General features: G+C 43.3%; 1 protein-coding gene across 2 annotated transcripts in view; it reads left to right on the forward strand.

The window, feature by feature from the left end:
- The window catches only part of LOC106611876 (platelet-derived growth factor receptor beta), a 35495-nt gene that overhangs the window by 14357 nt on the left and 3772 nt on the right, over positions 1–17366 (forward strand). The window contains exons 2-21 of one of the 2 annotated variants that reach the window (XM_014212500.3): positions 3233–3308; positions 3662–3943; positions 4183–4440; positions 4906–5036; positions 6536–6701; positions 8062–8242; positions 8658–8773; positions 9064–9187; positions 9479–9687; positions 9980–10074; positions 10208–10340; positions 13740–13844; positions 13998–14108; positions 14362–14521; positions 14745–14911; positions 15406–15524; positions 15714–15836; positions 16064–16175; positions 16689–16788; positions 16920–17025. In XM_014212500.3, coding sequence (XP_014067975.1) covers positions 3260–3308; positions 3662–3943; positions 4183–4440; positions 4906–5036; positions 6536–6701; positions 8062–8242; positions 8658–8773; positions 9064–9187; positions 9479–9687; positions 9980–10074; positions 10208–10340; positions 13740–13844; positions 13998–14108; positions 14362–14521; positions 14745–14911; positions 15406–15524; positions 15714–15836; positions 16064–16175; positions 16689–16788; positions 16920–17025 — 2847 coding nt within the window. In that variant the 5' untranslated portion in view covers positions 3233–3259. The remainder of the gene's footprint in view (positions 1–3232; positions 3309–3661; positions 3944–4182; positions 4441–4905; positions 5037–6535; positions 6702–8061; positions 8243–8657; positions 8774–9063; positions 9188–9478; positions 9688–9979; positions 10075–10207; positions 10341–13739; positions 13845–13997; positions 14109–14361; positions 14522–14744; positions 14912–15405; positions 15525–15713; positions 15837–16063; positions 16176–16688; positions 16789–16919; positions 17026–17366) is intronic. The other variant, XM_014212501.3, reaches the window with a different exon arrangement.

The following is a 17366-nucleotide window of genomic DNA, read 5'->3' on the forward strand; positions in this document are numbered from 1 at the left end:
ATCAAAACTGGCAGAGATTACAATTTCTCATTGAAGGGTTAGGTTACATGTGGTTTGAAGTAAGATGCAAGGAATGTCATGCAATTCATTTGCAGTAAAACAGTCATTTGTTTTCTAGTGTTCCGCAGCAGTTTTCCCTTGCGTGCTCAATGACGTTATTAATCACTGTCATAATAGCTACAATCAGAGTTGACTCCGTGAACCAAGTGACACGTGCACTGCTATCACCAAATTTGACTCTTATCATCATACAATCTTCATCTGTGACACTGAGGTGACATGTGCTCATAAATAATCATGTGTGGTTTCCTGGGTAGCCAGTCGCTCTCTGAGTGTTGTGACGCATGGCCTTCTGGGACGGCGTGACCTCTGGGCCCTGGTGGTCCTGCCACCGTCCCCAGTGGATCAGTGGGCCTGGGAACATTTCACATGAGCACTGTGGGAACTTGAACTGTACTGTACACCAGTGACACAGAGGGGATGAACTGTGTGTGTGTGTGTGTGTGTGTGTGTGTGTGTGTGTGTGTGTGTGTGTGTGTGTGTGTGTGTGTGTGTGTGTGTGTGCGCGCGCATGTGTGTGTGTGCGCATGTGGGTGTGTGTGCATGTGTGTGTGCGTGCATTTGTGGTGTGTATGTGGTGCATGGGGGGGTGTGCATGTGTGCTTGTGAGTGTCTTTGTGAATGTGTGTGTGCATGCTTGCCAATAAGTGTGCCTGTGTGTGTGTGTGTGTGTGTGTGTGTGTGTGTGTGTGTGTGTGTGTGTGTGTGTGTGTGTGTGTGTGTGTGTGTGTGTGTGTGTGTGTGTGTGTGTGTGTGTGTGTGTGTGTGTGTGTGTGTGTGTGTGTGTGTGTGTGTGTGTGTGTGTGTGTGTGTCTGCATCCCCATGAGCCTGAGAGTGTGTGAGAGAACAACAACAAAAAACTAAAACGGGAATAAATCAAACATGACACAGGGCCCTGACTAGCCTATCATCATGGTGATGGAGATTGGGGAGGAAATGTACGAGTCATGTTGTTGGAATAGTTTAAGAGTTTCAGTTTGGGGAATGAAAGTGCTAGTTTCTTTACACAGGCTTCAAGCTCTAAAGATGCACTGTATCTATGTTCGATTAACTGTTAGCTGGGTAATCAGGGAATTTAACATTACAAGAAATGTATCTTATTTCTTTAGAACCTTTCATAGGCTACAATACCCAAAGTGGTTTACAGTAAGCTTTACAGTAAGAAAACTAACACTAATACTTTTTTCAGCACGTTTTATGATTCTGTTATTTACTTCTAACAGAACAATTCATACATTTACAGTATTCAACCTGAATATAATGTATGGGACAATTAATGAAAGTTTGCCTTGTGCCACAGACGTATCATGATTAGATTAGAATTTGGAGAAGTTTTACTACACATGCTTTTAATAGTACACTTTCAGTCATCCAGTTCAAAATAGAAATAAACACATTTTAGTGCCCCAAATAATTTTGAAGATTTTTGGTTTTTATCCACTGACTCATTCAAAGGTTTTCCTCATCCTCATCCTTCACCTCCCTCTCTTCCCAAGGCTCCTTTCTTCCACCCTCCCTATGTTTCCCACCCTCGTCCTGCATACAGGCCTGTGATCTATCCTTAACTGTTTCCAGACGTCTGCTGCTGCACCCCTTAACCCCCCCCCCCGCACTTCCACCACAACAACAACCACCCCTCCTTTCCTCCTCCCCTCCACCCCTACTTCCCTGCTTCCGTCACATTCTCTATGTTCTAGATCTCTCCCTCTGTCTTCCAAGATTATGATGAAGTGTTTACTCAGGAATACTTTCCTGCTCTGTTATTGGTTGTATGTGGTCAGTGAGGGATGAGCCATGCCACCTTTGACCCATATTGACCTCTGCCTTTAAAGCAACAAAATCTGTCTGTATCTCTAATGTTACTAAAGGGGTCTGGTAGTGAACTATATTGTGGAATGTTACTAAAGGGGTCTGGTAGTGAACTATATGGGGGAATGTTACTAAAGGGGTCTGGTAGTGAACTATATGGTGGAATGTTACTAAAGGGGTCTGGTAGTGAACTATATGGTGGAATGTTACTAAAGGGGTCTGGTAGTGAACTATATGGGGGAATGTTACTAAAGGGGTCTGGTAGTGAACTATATGTTGGAACGTTACTAAAGGGGTCTGGTAGTGAACTATATGGGGGAACAGGGTATCATTTAAGATTTTTCCTCAGCGTTGAGTTTTAAACACAAAGATAAACATTGTATCACCATAGCACACCATCAGTTTATAAACAAAACCCCAAATCTGGTTTGTTGTTGCTGTTTTGTGGTGCCCCTTTTGCCTAATTACATTTGTTTACTTGGAATCCAATTAGTGGTTCGACACAACAGTTGAATAGTTTTAGACCCAGCAGCATTGTTTCTGACTGAGTGTTAAGGAGCGGCACACACTGACCTGTTTGTTAGTTGGACAGAACACTGGCAAAACAAGAACAAAAACTCTACAACATTGTTCTGTCTGTGTTCAGCAAGCTATCACATACCTCTCCTGTGAACTCATTCAGAACATAGAACCGGAATGTTGTGTACAGAAATCCACATCTCTTTTTTGAGAGGGGAGTGACCTTACATTGTATTCTAAGAGCCACATCTATTCTGTTTATTCTACTTCTATGATTAGGCCAGGGCTCTTTCTGTGGCAAATAGTATTTTTGGATAAGGAACAGATTGTGCAGTCATGACATGTGATTTATATTGTAAGCTCCCAACTTTGTTAACCCTAACCTTGTTGGTCTTCCAGGGGTAAAAGACATCCATCATGATATGAGCGTATCAGTTGTGTATGTAAAGAGATATTAATGAGATGTTATGAGTTCAGAATGTTCGGACCAACTGTGAGTCCTGCTCTCCCCATTTCTAGAGCTCTGAGCTGTCATCATGATGACTGAGCTCACTGGTTAACCAGCGTAGGAGGGAACAACACCCAAACACTAGCCTTGGAGTCATCTATATCTCTCTCTCAATCAACTTGTTTGTCAAATCAGCCTTTGACTGTAAATCAGCCTTTGACTGTCAATCAACCTTTGACTGTGAATCAGCCTTTGACTGGGTGGGGAGTGTGTGTGTGGTTTTGTCTTTAACACACAGGTAAAGCTCAATATACTGGAAGGAATGTAGTGAATAAAAACAAGGGCTATCATGTAGACTACAATATTCAGTGTTTTTATTTTGAATATGTTTGCAGAATACATCTCTCCTGCAGCCTGTCACCATGAGGACTGTCAGAGTGTCCCCTCTCCATCTGACAGCCCTACTAACAGGTGAGAGGAACAACCTAATGAAATATCCTAAAAATATACTGTATTGACTAGGGTCCGGGTCTTTCCTGGTCAGGTTACATGGTAGGGGAAAAACGCCTAGCTCTAGTATCCAGCTAAGTTGCCATTGAGATTGTTGCCGGTGTTCTTTAATATGGAAGGCAAAGAGCCTGTATCAGCTTAAAAAGATAATTATCATCCCTCCTCCTTTCACCTCCAGACTCTTCACATCCCTCATCACTGTGTAATTGGATGGATTTCTGAGTTGTTATTGCTATATTAACCTTTGACCCTTGACCTGGGGATCTAGCTGTTTGACCCCAAACCTGACCTTTCCTTGTTTGTGTTGACTGCAGCTCTTTTGCACTTCTGCCCTGAGTACCGTTGCGTGGAGATCTCCCCTAGCAACAGCGAGGTCATCATGACACCGGGCGACTCCATGATCTTTACCTGTTCCAGCTGGGGGACAGTCGGATGGAGGTTCAAGCGGAATGACGACATTCCCTATTTTGGAGTGGAGAACCAGAACACAACCAGTGTTCTCATTCTGGAAAACGTGACGTGGAGACACACAGGAGTGTACGTCTGTGCCGAGGCTTGGACGGACGAGGCCAGAGAGGTGGCAGTCTTTGTGCCAGGTGAGAACACCGTCATAACTATACACTCTGTCACAGAAAATAACCTAGGTTAGCTTAGTCAAATGTTTTGTTCCCAATTCCCAGGTAAATATTGTATCTTGTAACAGCAATCTCAGCACTTAGGCCTCATTAACTTGGTTCAATCATGATATGAATTAAATCTTCTTATCTCTCACATGGTGTGAAATGATTTATCTTATCCCTCCAGCTAAGTCTTCCTATCCCTCTCCTCCACACAGACCCTGAAGTGTGGTTCATTGAGAGCTCCCACGGCATGGTGACCAAGACCAGCGAGGAGGGGACCATCCCCTGTGTGGTCACCAACCCCCAGATCAACGTCACCCTCTACGAGACGGACAGTGACATGCACCTAAAGGGGGTCTACATCCCCAGTGAGGGCTACAGGGCAGCCCTGGAGGACAGGACCTATGTGTGTCGTGGGGAGCTGAACGGGGAGGAGAAAGAGTCCCGGGCCTTCTACGTCTTAAGTATTGTTGGTGGGTACCTGGAAGGGGCAGGGGGTCGGCGATGGGGCTGGTATAGAGAAGAACACTATTGTCTGCTCAAACCTATAGCTTGTTTTATTATTTATTTATAGGGGACAATGCACATTAATCAACATCAATATTACAATAATGCAACGTCCATGTAAATGTTGCCCGGGTTGTAATTACATGCACTGTACTGTACAGCATTGTTGATGTGCATGTCTGAATTTAACAAAGTATTGCAGTATTGCACAAGGGTATTCATCTATCGGTCTCACTTAAAAGGCTATCAAGCTGTTGTATCTCAGACTCAAAAATAACAATGAACTATTTTTCTCCTTCCTGCTCTCTGCCTCCCTCCCTCTCTCTCTCTCTCTCTCTCTCTCTCTCTCTCTCTCTCTCTCTCTCTCTCCCTCCCTCCCTCCCGCTCTCCCGCTCTCATCTCCCTCTCTCTCCACACACTTCCCGAGTTAGTCCCGGAGACAATCGACGCCTACATCAATGCATCTAAGACTGTGCTGAAGCAGGGCGAGCCTCTGACAGTGAACTGCACGGTGCACGGAGTGGAGCTGGTCTTCTTCTCCTGGGACTACCCCAACAGAGACGTGAGTGGGAGAGAAGAGAGGAGAAGAGAACAAGGGCCTTTTCTTTGACTTTCCCTTCACTCGTCCCGGGGAGACATAGAGTAAATTACATCAAGATGTCTGTTCAGCCACACCTAGATGTGTTAAATCCTCTTTCAATCTCACTCACAACAGACACATAGTTTTCATATCATTATTGATAATACAGTACATTTATGGTGTTAAAAGTGTTTTAAGTTTGAAGGCCCTTGCTATAGGATTTCACTGACATAAGTGTGTAAAATCAACACTTTCTGTTAAACTTGTATAATCTTATATTACTTAAATAGCCGCGGGACTAAGCGCAAGAAGATGTTTTGAGTAATGTTTTTATATTTTTTCCCCCTTTATATTAAAGCATTGCATGCATCTATAATTTCATTTGCATTGTGGGATACAGTTGAGCAGAGGCGTTTTAAAAATTTCTACACAAAGGTTTTTAGCAGGGTAAAAAAAGTTTTTATGAACGCATTTCATGCAATTCTTCATAATTTATGATAGAAGACAAAAGTAGAATATTTGTTTAGTACCACAAATGACTGAAATAAGTGTCTACTCTGACAGTGACTAACTGAGACCAATAAAAACGACCTGGTCTTGAATGCAAACAGGCCAATGAAGAGACACACAGATAGCAAATATATATATTATAGGCTTCAGTAGGCTACTAAATAAACGTTCCAGTGGCACTGGCTAACCCAGTGTTGACGATGAAGCCTAGCTTTCTCATCGGTGAAAAAAATGATTAGCAGAAAAAAATGATTAGCAGACAGATTCATCTTTTCAGCAGTAGGCATTTGCTTTCCAAACTGTACATTTTTCTCGCGATTGTATTTAGAAATTTGTGAAAGGCAAACCATGGAAATATAATACCTAGATGGCAGTTCCCATTCCAGTCAGGACTGGCAGCCATTGCTAGCGTTTAAAGGAAAACTCCACCCCAACATTTTTTTGCATGTCAGCAATCATGTTTTCAAGATATATAACTTTCAAAATACTCAAATACAGCCGGTAGGATGCATTTTGCATCATATGATGCTGTGTTTTGCATCATATGATGCTGTGTTTTGCATCATATGACGCAACATGCATCATACTGGCTGTATTTATGTATTTTGAAAGTTATATACCTAGAAAACTTGATTTCTGACATGCAAAACATTTTGGGACTATATTAACAATGGACTAATGAAACAAATACCAAAATATAGTTGTGTGGAATTTTCCTTTAACAGTCAAATTACCAGGTTTAGTGGTTCCAAAACACTTCTATAGATGATATGTCTATTGCCACAATGGAACAAAGTTGCTATTTTTTTAATGTAATTTTAGGAAATGTATTTCAATTTATCAGGGGGTGCTGCAGCACCTCCAGCACCCATACTTCCCGTGGCTATGATTACTTAGTTTGTACTTCAATAGTCTTCTCACAGACCTCAAAATGTTACTGATGCATCCCTTTCCTCTCCTGTGTCTGCCAGGTGGACTTCATCGAGCCATTGACCGACATCCTGTCGTCCCAGAGCATGCGCTCCTGCCTCACCGTCTCTAAGGCGACGCTGGCCAACACGGGGCAGTATGTGTGTCACGTTCACGAGAGTGTCCAGGACCAGAGGGCCACCGCCAACATCAACATCACCATCCTCGGTGAGAAGGAGACAGGGAGAGACTCTCTCAAAGCAAACTATGACTGGATTGCTTATTATTATGGGTCTTTTTTAGACTGAAAGAGCACCATTCATAACATGAACCTCCATGCACTAGGTGAGAGAGTTCTGTTCAAATAAACCACATTTGATTTATTTGACTTTTTCATGTAGCTTGCTATCGTCACTGAGAATACAAGCATCTGTGTTTTGTGAGATCACCATCAATTAAAATCAAATTAATATAGAATTATTATTTTTAATAACATTCATCTACAAAATTCTCCAATCTGAGGGCTTGTATAGAATCAGAAACAGCAGTGCAAACTGGAAATGTTTTTTTTTTAAATCTGTGTTTTTAACTTCTGAAGTTACTTCAAATGATTAAGTCATTCAACTTAACTGCAGCTAACTAGCTGCAAATTGAAAGTCAACAATGTTTTTTTGAAGGGTAAAACCAACATTTCTCTTTTTCACCTTTTCCGTCTTTGAGGATTGGATGTAGCCTAAGCTACAGTCGTGCCTCTGCTTACTCTGATCCCACTGAGGTGTGTTATATTTAGGCCACAGTAACCAGACATGTATAAACTGTCTAATTCAGAGCCAGGGTATGCTTGCTGTGAATCTGTCTCTCTCCAGTGCTCCGGACGAATGCTCTGGACAGCCCACTGGAAATGGCAGATCCTCGTTCCAACCAGTTCAATAGAGCACGTCATCAATCAAATCAAATCAAATTTTAGTTGTCACATGCACCGAATACAACCTTACCGTGAAATGCTTACTTACAAGCCCTTAACCAACAACGCAGTTCAAGAAATAGAGTTTAAAAAATATTTACTAAACAAACTAAAGTAAAAAATGGAATAAAAAGTAACAAAATAAAATAAAGAGGCTATATACAGGGGGTACCGGTACCGAGTTGATGTGCAGGGGTACAGGTTAGTCGAGGTAATTTGTACATGTACCTACTGTAGGGGTAAAGTGACTATGCATAGATACTAACAGCAAGTAGCAGCAGTGTAAACAATGACTACCTCATTGTATACAGTACAGAACACTGTACCTAATCAGCAATAAACTGAATACAGTGCATTTAATACAAGGTACTTTTGATATCATGGTGTATAGGTTATCCTATACTGGGCACCAGACTATAAGAGCACTATAAGAGCACTGGGTATAGAGCTATGGATCACGATGTAAAGGCCTAATGGTTTCTTCCCTTGCCTGGGTGCCAGTCTTTCTGTTTTATCCTATTAGTCTATTTCTTCCCTCCTGCAGGCCACATGTTCTTTCAGGAAGTAAACAGAGGTGCTCTACTTATAATGTGGTCACTAATGACAACCTTCCTCCTCCGTCAGAGCGAGGCTTCGTGGAGCTGAGGTCTGTCCAGGAGCGTAACGTCTCGGCCCAGCTGCACCAGAACGTAGAGCTGAGGGTTGAGATTGAGTCCTACCCCGCTCCACGTGTCCGCTGGACCAAAGACAACGCCACCGTCAACGGAGACAACACCGTCATCACCAGGCAGGAGCACGAGACCAGGTCAGACCACCTGGACAATCATCAATTCTAAGCAATTTGGAGATTGAATGTATCAATAACTTGGTCTGTTTGTCATTGCATGAAAGCAGAACAACAGATCAACAGGATTTACAAGTACACTTGCATGGTATGCAATGCATCACATTAGCCATTCATTGGGGAATTTACCCTCTCTGGTTCCTGCTGGGTGTTAAATGATGTAGCCTTGCTGTCTGAGAGGATTGGGTTACCTGCTGGTATTATCTTGCGTTGACTGATAGAAGCTGGATGTCTCAGAAGGTCTTAGGGTCTTACAGATGTTGATGGATTGATTAAGATGCTTTAGTCCTGCTAAAATATGTTTTTTCCAGGATCAGTTGTGAATGATTTCATGACGTTTATAACGGTGTGCCTCTCCTTTTCTCTTCTAACTCAGGTACGTCAGCATGTTGACCTTGGTGAGGATCAGGACTGAACAGAAGGGACTTTACACTGTTCTCGTCGCCAACGGAGACGACACCAAGGAAGTGACATTTGATCTGGAGGTCAAAGGTGAGTAGCCTTCAAAGCAATATAAACCTTTGGGGTGTATCCCATTAGTCTTATGTGACTCCTCCTTTTCGTCATCAGCACTGATTTGAAAGAACTACATCCACCGTGGTCCATTGCTTTCACCGTCCCTATGCTTTGAGATCAGTGCAAATAAAGGAGAGGCGATGAGGATAAAAAGTATATTTAGACGTAAGACTATGGAGAGGCAACCGTGGCTCAACATTGACCTATACTTATCATCTAGAGTCGGGGGATATGTAGTTCCTAACCCTGTATCCCTGTCTGTGTAGTTCCCCCTCAGATCACAGACCTGTCGGACCACCACCTCCCAGGGAAGAGGCATGCAGTGACCTGTGTGGCCGAGGGGGTCCCCTCCCCCTCCATACAGTTTTTCAGCTGTGACAGCATGCTCAAGTGAGTCATGTCATCATGATCATCATCATCATCATCATCATCACAGTCTCTGTCACACTGTGAACACTAGAGGGCACACTTTGCTTACACTTTTTTTGCCGTTTGTGTTTTTGTAATTGCAGTTTAAACTGAAGTCAGGCCAACTATGGTTTATTAGACTGCTTCTATACCCGAGTCTGCTCTGAGTGCATTAGCTGACAGCATTTACCTCTGACACAACTGAGTAGAGGTAGCAGTAGTAGTACACCTGTACTACTGCACTATTGACTATCATTAGAACATCTCTCCCAGGTGCAGTAACCGGAGCACAGTGTGGCAGCCCCTGGTGTCAGACCCTGAGACCCTGAGTATTCAGACCAACATCAGCTTCAATGAGAGCCATAAGGTGGGCCAGGTCCGCAGCCAGGTCACCTTCCACAAGCCCCAGCAGGTGACCGTCCGCTGTGAGGCCAGCAACGAGGGAGGAGTCCGCAGGAGAGACGTCAAACTGGTGTCCAGCAGTACGTATCTCAAATAGAAGACAAATTATTGATGATATTATATGAAGACATTATTTTATCTATGGGGTTCTATGTATCTACGCACACATACTGTATTCAAGGAAGGAAAAGTAGGAAACTCAAGTCCTGAAGAGTTGCAGGGTATGCAGGCTCTTGGTTCCAGTCCAGTACTAACAAATCTGATAATTCATAGTTTATGTTCTGGGTGAATGTTATACTAGGAAAAAATCTGTAGACTACTGTATTTCTACTATGTAATAGTTGGATGTTAATGTTCTGTGTTGTGTTCCAGCTCTGTTCTCCCAGGTGGCAGTGTTGGCTGCGGTTCTACCCCTGGTGGTCATCCTCATCACCTCCATCATCATCCTCATCGCTGTGTGGAGGAAGGTGAGACTACACAGAGAAGACACAGTGAATAATGTTTGAACAACTATGCACAATGCAGTTCTACTATCAACTCACTCATAGTATCTCAATGTCCCTGAGTGATTGGGTAACTAACTATTCTGTGTTGCCTCAGAAGCCTCGCTATGAGATTAGGTGGAAGGTGATAGAGTCGGTGAGTCTGGATGGCCATGAGTACATCTATGTTGACCCCATCCACCTGCCCTACGACCTGGCCTGGGAGATGGCCCGAGACAGCCTGGTGCTGGGTAAGGACCAGGAACAATGGGAGAAGGGGGTACCAATGTACAATATACATTGCAGTGGCGGTCGGTGCCGTTTAAGATGAGGGAGGACAATTATTTTTTTCATGAGCATGGCCTTATTTCTATTACAGCATAATGGATGACTGTCATTCGTATTTCATTCACCCAGTTCAATATAACAGTGATAGATTTAGGCTACTACATGATACTAGAATTTTCCACATACCCATCATGAGGTTGTAGAACCTAGCCTGTGAATGAAAGTTTACAACATAGTTGCACAGGTCGAGAGAAATGTGGGTAATCAAGGTGACAGACATTGATACATTCAATACCGCCTTGCACATTCAGGTATGTTTATCCCCGTTTCATTCTGTTTGCTTCCGTTTAAGAAACGTTTTTCAACAGAATCAGCGGAATGAATACACTCCTGATCATACGCAAACACAGTTCAGCTTCATAGTAGCCACATACAAACAGCATGATCATTTTGCTCATTGTATAATTCCTTCTCGCATCTACGCACTCTCCTCCTCACCTTTTCGCTTTGCTTGTGGACTTCAGTGCACAACACATCAGCTGTCTGACCAGGCAAAAAAACCTTTCCAAGCCAAACCTTCATATCATCACCTAACCGCTACACACAGCCTACATCTTTGTCACCATATTAATGTCATAGTAAACATACACAATATATACAAAAGTATGTGGACACCACTTCAAATGAGTGGATTCGGCTATTTCAGCCACACCCATTGCTGACAGATGTATAAAATCGAGCACAAATCCATGCACTCTCCATAGACAAACATTGGCAGTAGAATGGCCTTACTGAAAAGCTCAGACTTTCAACATGGCGCCGTCAACAAGTCAGTTCGTAAAAATTGTCTGTCCTCAGTTGCAACAAGGTCTACCGAGTTCCAAACTGCCTCTGGAAACAACGTCAGCACAATAATTATTCGTCGGGAGCTTCATGAAATGGGTTTCCATGAACGAGAAGAGGCACACAAGCCTAAGATCACCATGCGCAATGCCAAGAGTCGGCTGGAATGGTGTAAAGCTTGCAGCCATTGTGCTCTGGAGCAGTGAAAATGCATTCTTTGGAGTGAAGAATCACCTTTCACCATCTGGCATTCCGACAATCGAATCTGGGTTTGGCGGATGCCAGGCGAACACTACCTGCCCCAATGCATAGTGCCAACTATACATTTTGGTGGGGGAGGAATAATGGCTGTTTTTCATGGTTCAGGCTAGGCCCCTAGTTCTAGTGAAGGGAAATCTTAATGCTACAACATACAATGACATTCTAGATGATTCTGTGCTTCAAACTTTGTGGCAACAGTTTGCGGAAGGCCCTTTCCTGTTTCAGCATGACAATGCCCCCATGCACAAAGCGACATCCATACAGAAATGGTTTGTCGAGGTCGGTGTGGAAGAACTTGACTAGCCTGCACAGAGCCCTGACCTCAATCCTATCAAACACCTTTAGGATGAATTGGAACGCCGACTGTGAGCCAGGCCTTATCGCCCAACATCAATGCCCAACCTCACTAATTCTCTTGTGGCTGAATGGTAGCAAGTCCCTGCAGCAAAGTTCCAACATCTAGTGGAAAGCCTTCCCAGAAGAGTGGAGGCTGTTATAGCAGCAAAGGGGGGAAAACTCCATATTAATGCCCATGATTTTGGATTGAGATGTTCAACAAGCAGGTGTCCACATACTTTTGGTGATGTAGTGTACCTACTAGAACTAACGCGTTAGTAAACCGGCTGCAATCATGCAATACAGTGTACAGTCAGTAAACAGTTTAGCAGTTACACCGGTGGGCCCCGGTGGCAATAAATTACTTAAACCAAAAGCTTACCTTAACTTGGAAGAGTTGGAGTAGCCATAGCCAGCTAGCTTATATAGCATCCCTCTCTGAGCCGGGTGTTTGAGTAAGCTAAAATAGCTAGCTCCATTCGCTAAGTGAAAGTGAAAAAATATATAACTAAATCTTTCTCTCTCTCTTGATTTCTCTTGCTTTTCCTTCATTTTTAAAGAAATGAACTTGTTCAGAACTGTTCAACTATTGTCTATCTCTTTCTTTGAGTCAACTACTCACCACATTTTATGTACTGCAGTGCTAGCTAGCTGTAGCTTTTTCTTTCAGTACTACATTCATTCTCTGATCCTTTGATTGGGTGGACAACATGTCAGTTGATGCTGCAAGGGCTTTGATAGGTTGGAGGACATCCTCAGGAAGTTGTAATAATTACTGTGCAAGTTTATGGAAGGAGGTGAGAATCTTGATCCTCCTAGGTTTTGTAATGAAGTAAATGTACCCAGATGAAGACGGAAACTAGCTGTCTTCTGACTTCACCATGATGCTACCCTACAGAGTGCTGTTAAGGCTATTGTAGACCCTCATTGCTAAATAGTGTGCTTTAATCAATCCTGACTAGTCTCCTAGTCCCTGATGCTGAAAAACATCCCCACAGCATGATGCTGCCACCACCATGTTTGAGAGTCCTTTAGGTGCATTCTGCCAAACTCCAGGTTGGCTGTCATGTGCCTTTTACTGAGGAGTGGCTTCCATCTGGCCACTCTACCATAAAGGCCTGATTGGTGGAGTTCTGCAGAGATGGTTGTCCGTCTGGAAGGTTATCCCATCGCCACAGAGGAACTCTAGAGCTCTGTCAGAGTGACCATTGGGTTCTTGGTCACCTGGCTGACCAAGGCCCTTCTCCACTGATTGCTCAGTTTGGCTGGGCTGTCAGCTATAGGAAGAGTCTTGGTGGTTCCAAACTTCTTCCATTTATGAATGATGGAGGCCACTCTGTTCTTGGTGACCTTCAATGCTGCAGACATTTTTTGGTACCCTTCCCCAGATCTGTACCTCAGCACAATCCGGTCTCGGAGCTCTACGGACAATTCCTTCGACCTCATGGCTTGGTTTTTGTTCTGACATGCACTGTCAACTCTGGGACCTTATATAGACAGGTGTGTGCCTTTCCAAATCATGTCCAATCAATTGAATTTACCACAGGTGGTAAACATTTCAAGGATGATCAATGGAAACAGGATGCACCTGAGCTCAATATCGAGTCTTATAGCAAAGTGTCTGAATACTTATATAAATAAGGTATTTCTGTTTTCTCTTTGTCATTATAGGTTATTGTGTGTAGATTGATGAGGGATTTTTTTTAAATCCATTTTAGAATAAAGCTGTAACGTAACAAAATGTGGAAAAAGGGAAGTGGTCTGAATACTTTCCGAATGCACTGTATATGCGGATACCGGCAATATTTATTTGATAGTGTATTTAATAGGGACAATACAAGTTAAAACATTGACATATTGACTGTTCTGATTTGGGCAATGTTTGTGTTTCTGACTTGAGCCATGTTTGTGTTGTGTTCCAGGTCGTACTCTTGGGTCCGGGGCGTTTGGCAGGGTGGTCGAGGCGACTGCCTATGGTCTCGGTCATTCCCAGTCCAGTACGAAAGTGGCAGTGAAAATGCTCAAATGTAAGTGATAACAATCATCTTCAGATGCAGTTTTAATTCAATATGTTTCTGCTTTAGCCAACTTGTCCTTGGTTTGTTTGGTAAGATAACAATCCAGTTTCAGTCTTATTTCCTGTTCACTAACCTTTGTGTCCTCTGACCTCTGACCCCCAGCCACAGCCAGGAGGAGTGAGACCCAGGCTCTGATGTCAGAGCTGAAGATCATGAGTCACCTGGGGCCTCACCTCAACATCGTCAACCTGCTGGGAGCCTGCACCAAACAGGGTGAGCTCTGCCCCCATCACCACAGCAACAATCCCAAACTAAAGTCATTAGCCTCTGAAATCCCATGCCCAGGGCAACACCATGTATATTGGAACATTGTTAATGTGGGAGGCAACCCATCTGCCTAGGGAGACTATAGCGTCATAGCTACAAACTTTCAATTTGATTAACCACATAACTGCATGTGTAACACACAAATGATTCCCTGATGAAGAGAAATAATTGTCCTTTATTTGTGACTTTCACATCTCAGGTCCTCTCTACCTGGTGACGGAGTACTGTCGCTATGGAGACCTGGTGGACTACTTACACAGGAACAAGCACACATTCTTGCAGTACTACGCTGAGAAGAACCAGGACGACTCTGGCTGCCGCATCTCTGGAGGGAGCACCCCTCTCAGCCAGAGGAAAGGGTGAGTACTACCTCCTCTTCTGGGGCTCAGGCCTGTGTTTGGAAGATAAAGTAGAGGTTAAATGTATAACCACATATGAATGGGAGCAAAAAAGACAAGCTGTCAATTACAAAAATGAGGCCATACATACATTGAACATTTGTTTGTGGTTTTTTCCACTATCCTAATGTTTCCCGAATATATTGGCAGCCACTATCCTAATGTGTCCCAAATATCTTGGCAGCTACGTGTCGTTTGGCAGTGAGTTTGACGGTGGCTACATGGACATGAGTAAGGACGAGCCCACGGTGTACGTCCCCATGCAGGAGCTTAAAGACACCATCAAATACACTGACATCCAACCTTCTCCCTATGAGTCGCCCTACCAGCACCACCTTTACCAGGAACAAGGTACAGAGTCCAAGAAATACATGCTAATAACAAAGCCAAAGCGTACTGTATACTTTGTACAATGTAGGTCTATTGCATGGGAGCCTGGTATAGGAGAACTGTCTCATTGTAATGGCTGGAATGGAATATCAGACACATCACACATATGGAAATCACATGTTTGACTCCGTTCCATTAATTCCATTTCAGCCATTATAATGAGCCCGACCTCCTATAGCTCCTCCCACCAGCCTCCTCTTGTCTATCGCATGCCAGACATATGGGAAGCACATGTGAAAGGATGGGCGGACTAACTGGCAGACAGGAAAGGACAGTGATATTGTTTATTTGCCCTCCAGAAGCCTCTCTGTGTATTTTAGCAAGTCGACGTCACTATACACATACCGTATATGCTGTCCATGTGTAACACCTGAACACCGATTCACCTTTACATTGTCTCCTTCCTCTTTTTGACCTCTGAACCCTTCCATCAATGTCTCTGCCCTCCCTGCCAGACCAGACCACAGTGGACAGTGCCCTGGTCATCAGTGACTGCCCTACCCTCAGCTATTCTGACCTCATTGGCTTCAGCTACCAGGTGGCCAAGGGCATGGAGTTCCTCGCCTCCAAGAACGTATGTTATGTTATATTGTATTATTTTAGTTGAATCAAAACTTTATTGCTCTATATTTATGTATTATTCTTTATTGTGCCAGATAAGTAAAGTACAGACCTGGATATAGAATGTACTTCATCATCTGTACTAAATGTCCCAGCGGACCATGTCTCCCTGTAACCCTGTTGTTGAACCCTGTCCTCCCAGTGTGTCCATCGTGACCTGGCAGCCAGGAACGTGTTGATCTGTGAGGGGAAGCTGGTGAAGATCTGTGACTTTGGTCTGGCCAGAGACATCATGCACGACTCCAACTACGTCTCCAAAGGCAGCGTGAGTGGCAGGCTCACTCAGAGTCACTCAGGGTCACTCATACACATGAAACATGACATGACCATTGTGGTAACCACTATGTACATTTTGAAAGATAACAGTAAGATAACACCATAGATTAGGACCTTCAACCTACTTCAATTGTAATTAGCCATAACTGCCGCTGTAACCTATTTCTCAGTACCTGGCTGATGCTAATCTTACCTCTGACCTCTTCCCCCTCTCAGACGTTCCTTCCTCTTAAGTGGATGGCCCCAGAGAGTATCTTCCATAACCTGTACACCACCCTGAGTGACGTGTGGTCCTACGGCATCCTGCTCTGGGAGATCTTCACCCTGGGTACGAGGACATACATGAAACAGAACCCATGAATTATTAATAGATAGATCGAAGACACAAGATTACTGTTTGATTAAACCGAAAGAACCTATTAACTGGAGTTCATTTACATTCAGAAATATTAGTAGTAGTATGGGTGCAACTTTTGATTACATGACCCTGTTTATTTAATATGTACGTATAAAGGTTTCACTCTGTCTAAACAGACAGGCAATGAAGTTTAGGATTATCTAATCCTGAGTCTGTCTTCAGGGTCAGATGAGCTCTTGTTGTTATCTACAGTCAGGGTTCATAATCAATTCATTTGGGGATTTTCAAAACGTTTTTGAAACTGCCGTGACAACAAGAGCACCTATTGAGAAGTTGTTCATTTCGGGTGAAGCCGCGTGATTTGCAAACAACGTTTTTCTTGGAAAACAAAACTTTTGGAAACTCTTGATTCAGCATGACTTTAAGATTTTAACAGTACATTCAGACTGATCAGCCTTTAAATATTGTTTTATGTTCTGACAGGAGGAGCCCCCTACCCTGATCTGCCCATGAATGAGCTGTTCTACAGTGCCTTAAAGAGAGGATATCGCATGGCCAAACCTAACCACGCCACCGATGAAGTGTAAGTCTCTAGAATGGCACCAAGACCATCCCTCCCAAAGACCTCCCTTAAAGAGTCATCAGGATTCTAGTATTGTGTGTCAGAGAGAATTTAAGAAAGTAAATTTATATTTTCTGTACCTTGTCCTTCAGTTATGAAGTCATGCAGAAGTGCTGGGATGAGAAGTACGAGAGAAGGCCAGAGTTCTCTTTTCTGGTGCACACAATGGGGAACATGCTCACAGACAGCTATAAAAAGGTACCTTATTAATATACAGGGTTCTTCCGCATTACATGTATCTGTCCATCTGAGGACCAAGGTGTTTCCACATTGACATACACTACCGTTCAAAAGTTTCACTTAGAAATGTCCTTGTTTTTGAAAGAAAAGCACATTTTTTGTCCATTAAAATAAGATGGAATTGATCAGAAATACAGTGTAGACATTGTTAATGTTGTAAAAGACTATTGTAGCTGGAAATGGCTGATTTTTTATGGAATATCTTCATAGGTTTACAGAGGCTCATTATCAGCAACCATCACTCCTGTGTTCCAATGGCACGTTGTGTTAGCTAATCCAAGTTTATCATTTTAAAAGGC

The sequence above is a fragment of the Salmo salar genome, chromosome 09 (genome assembly GCF_965601325.2).
Source record: "Salmo salar chromosome 09, fSalSal1, whole genome shotgun sequence".
Classification (NCBI taxonomy): Eukaryota; Metazoa; Chordata; class Actinopteri; order Salmoniformes; family Salmonidae; genus Salmo; species Salmo salar.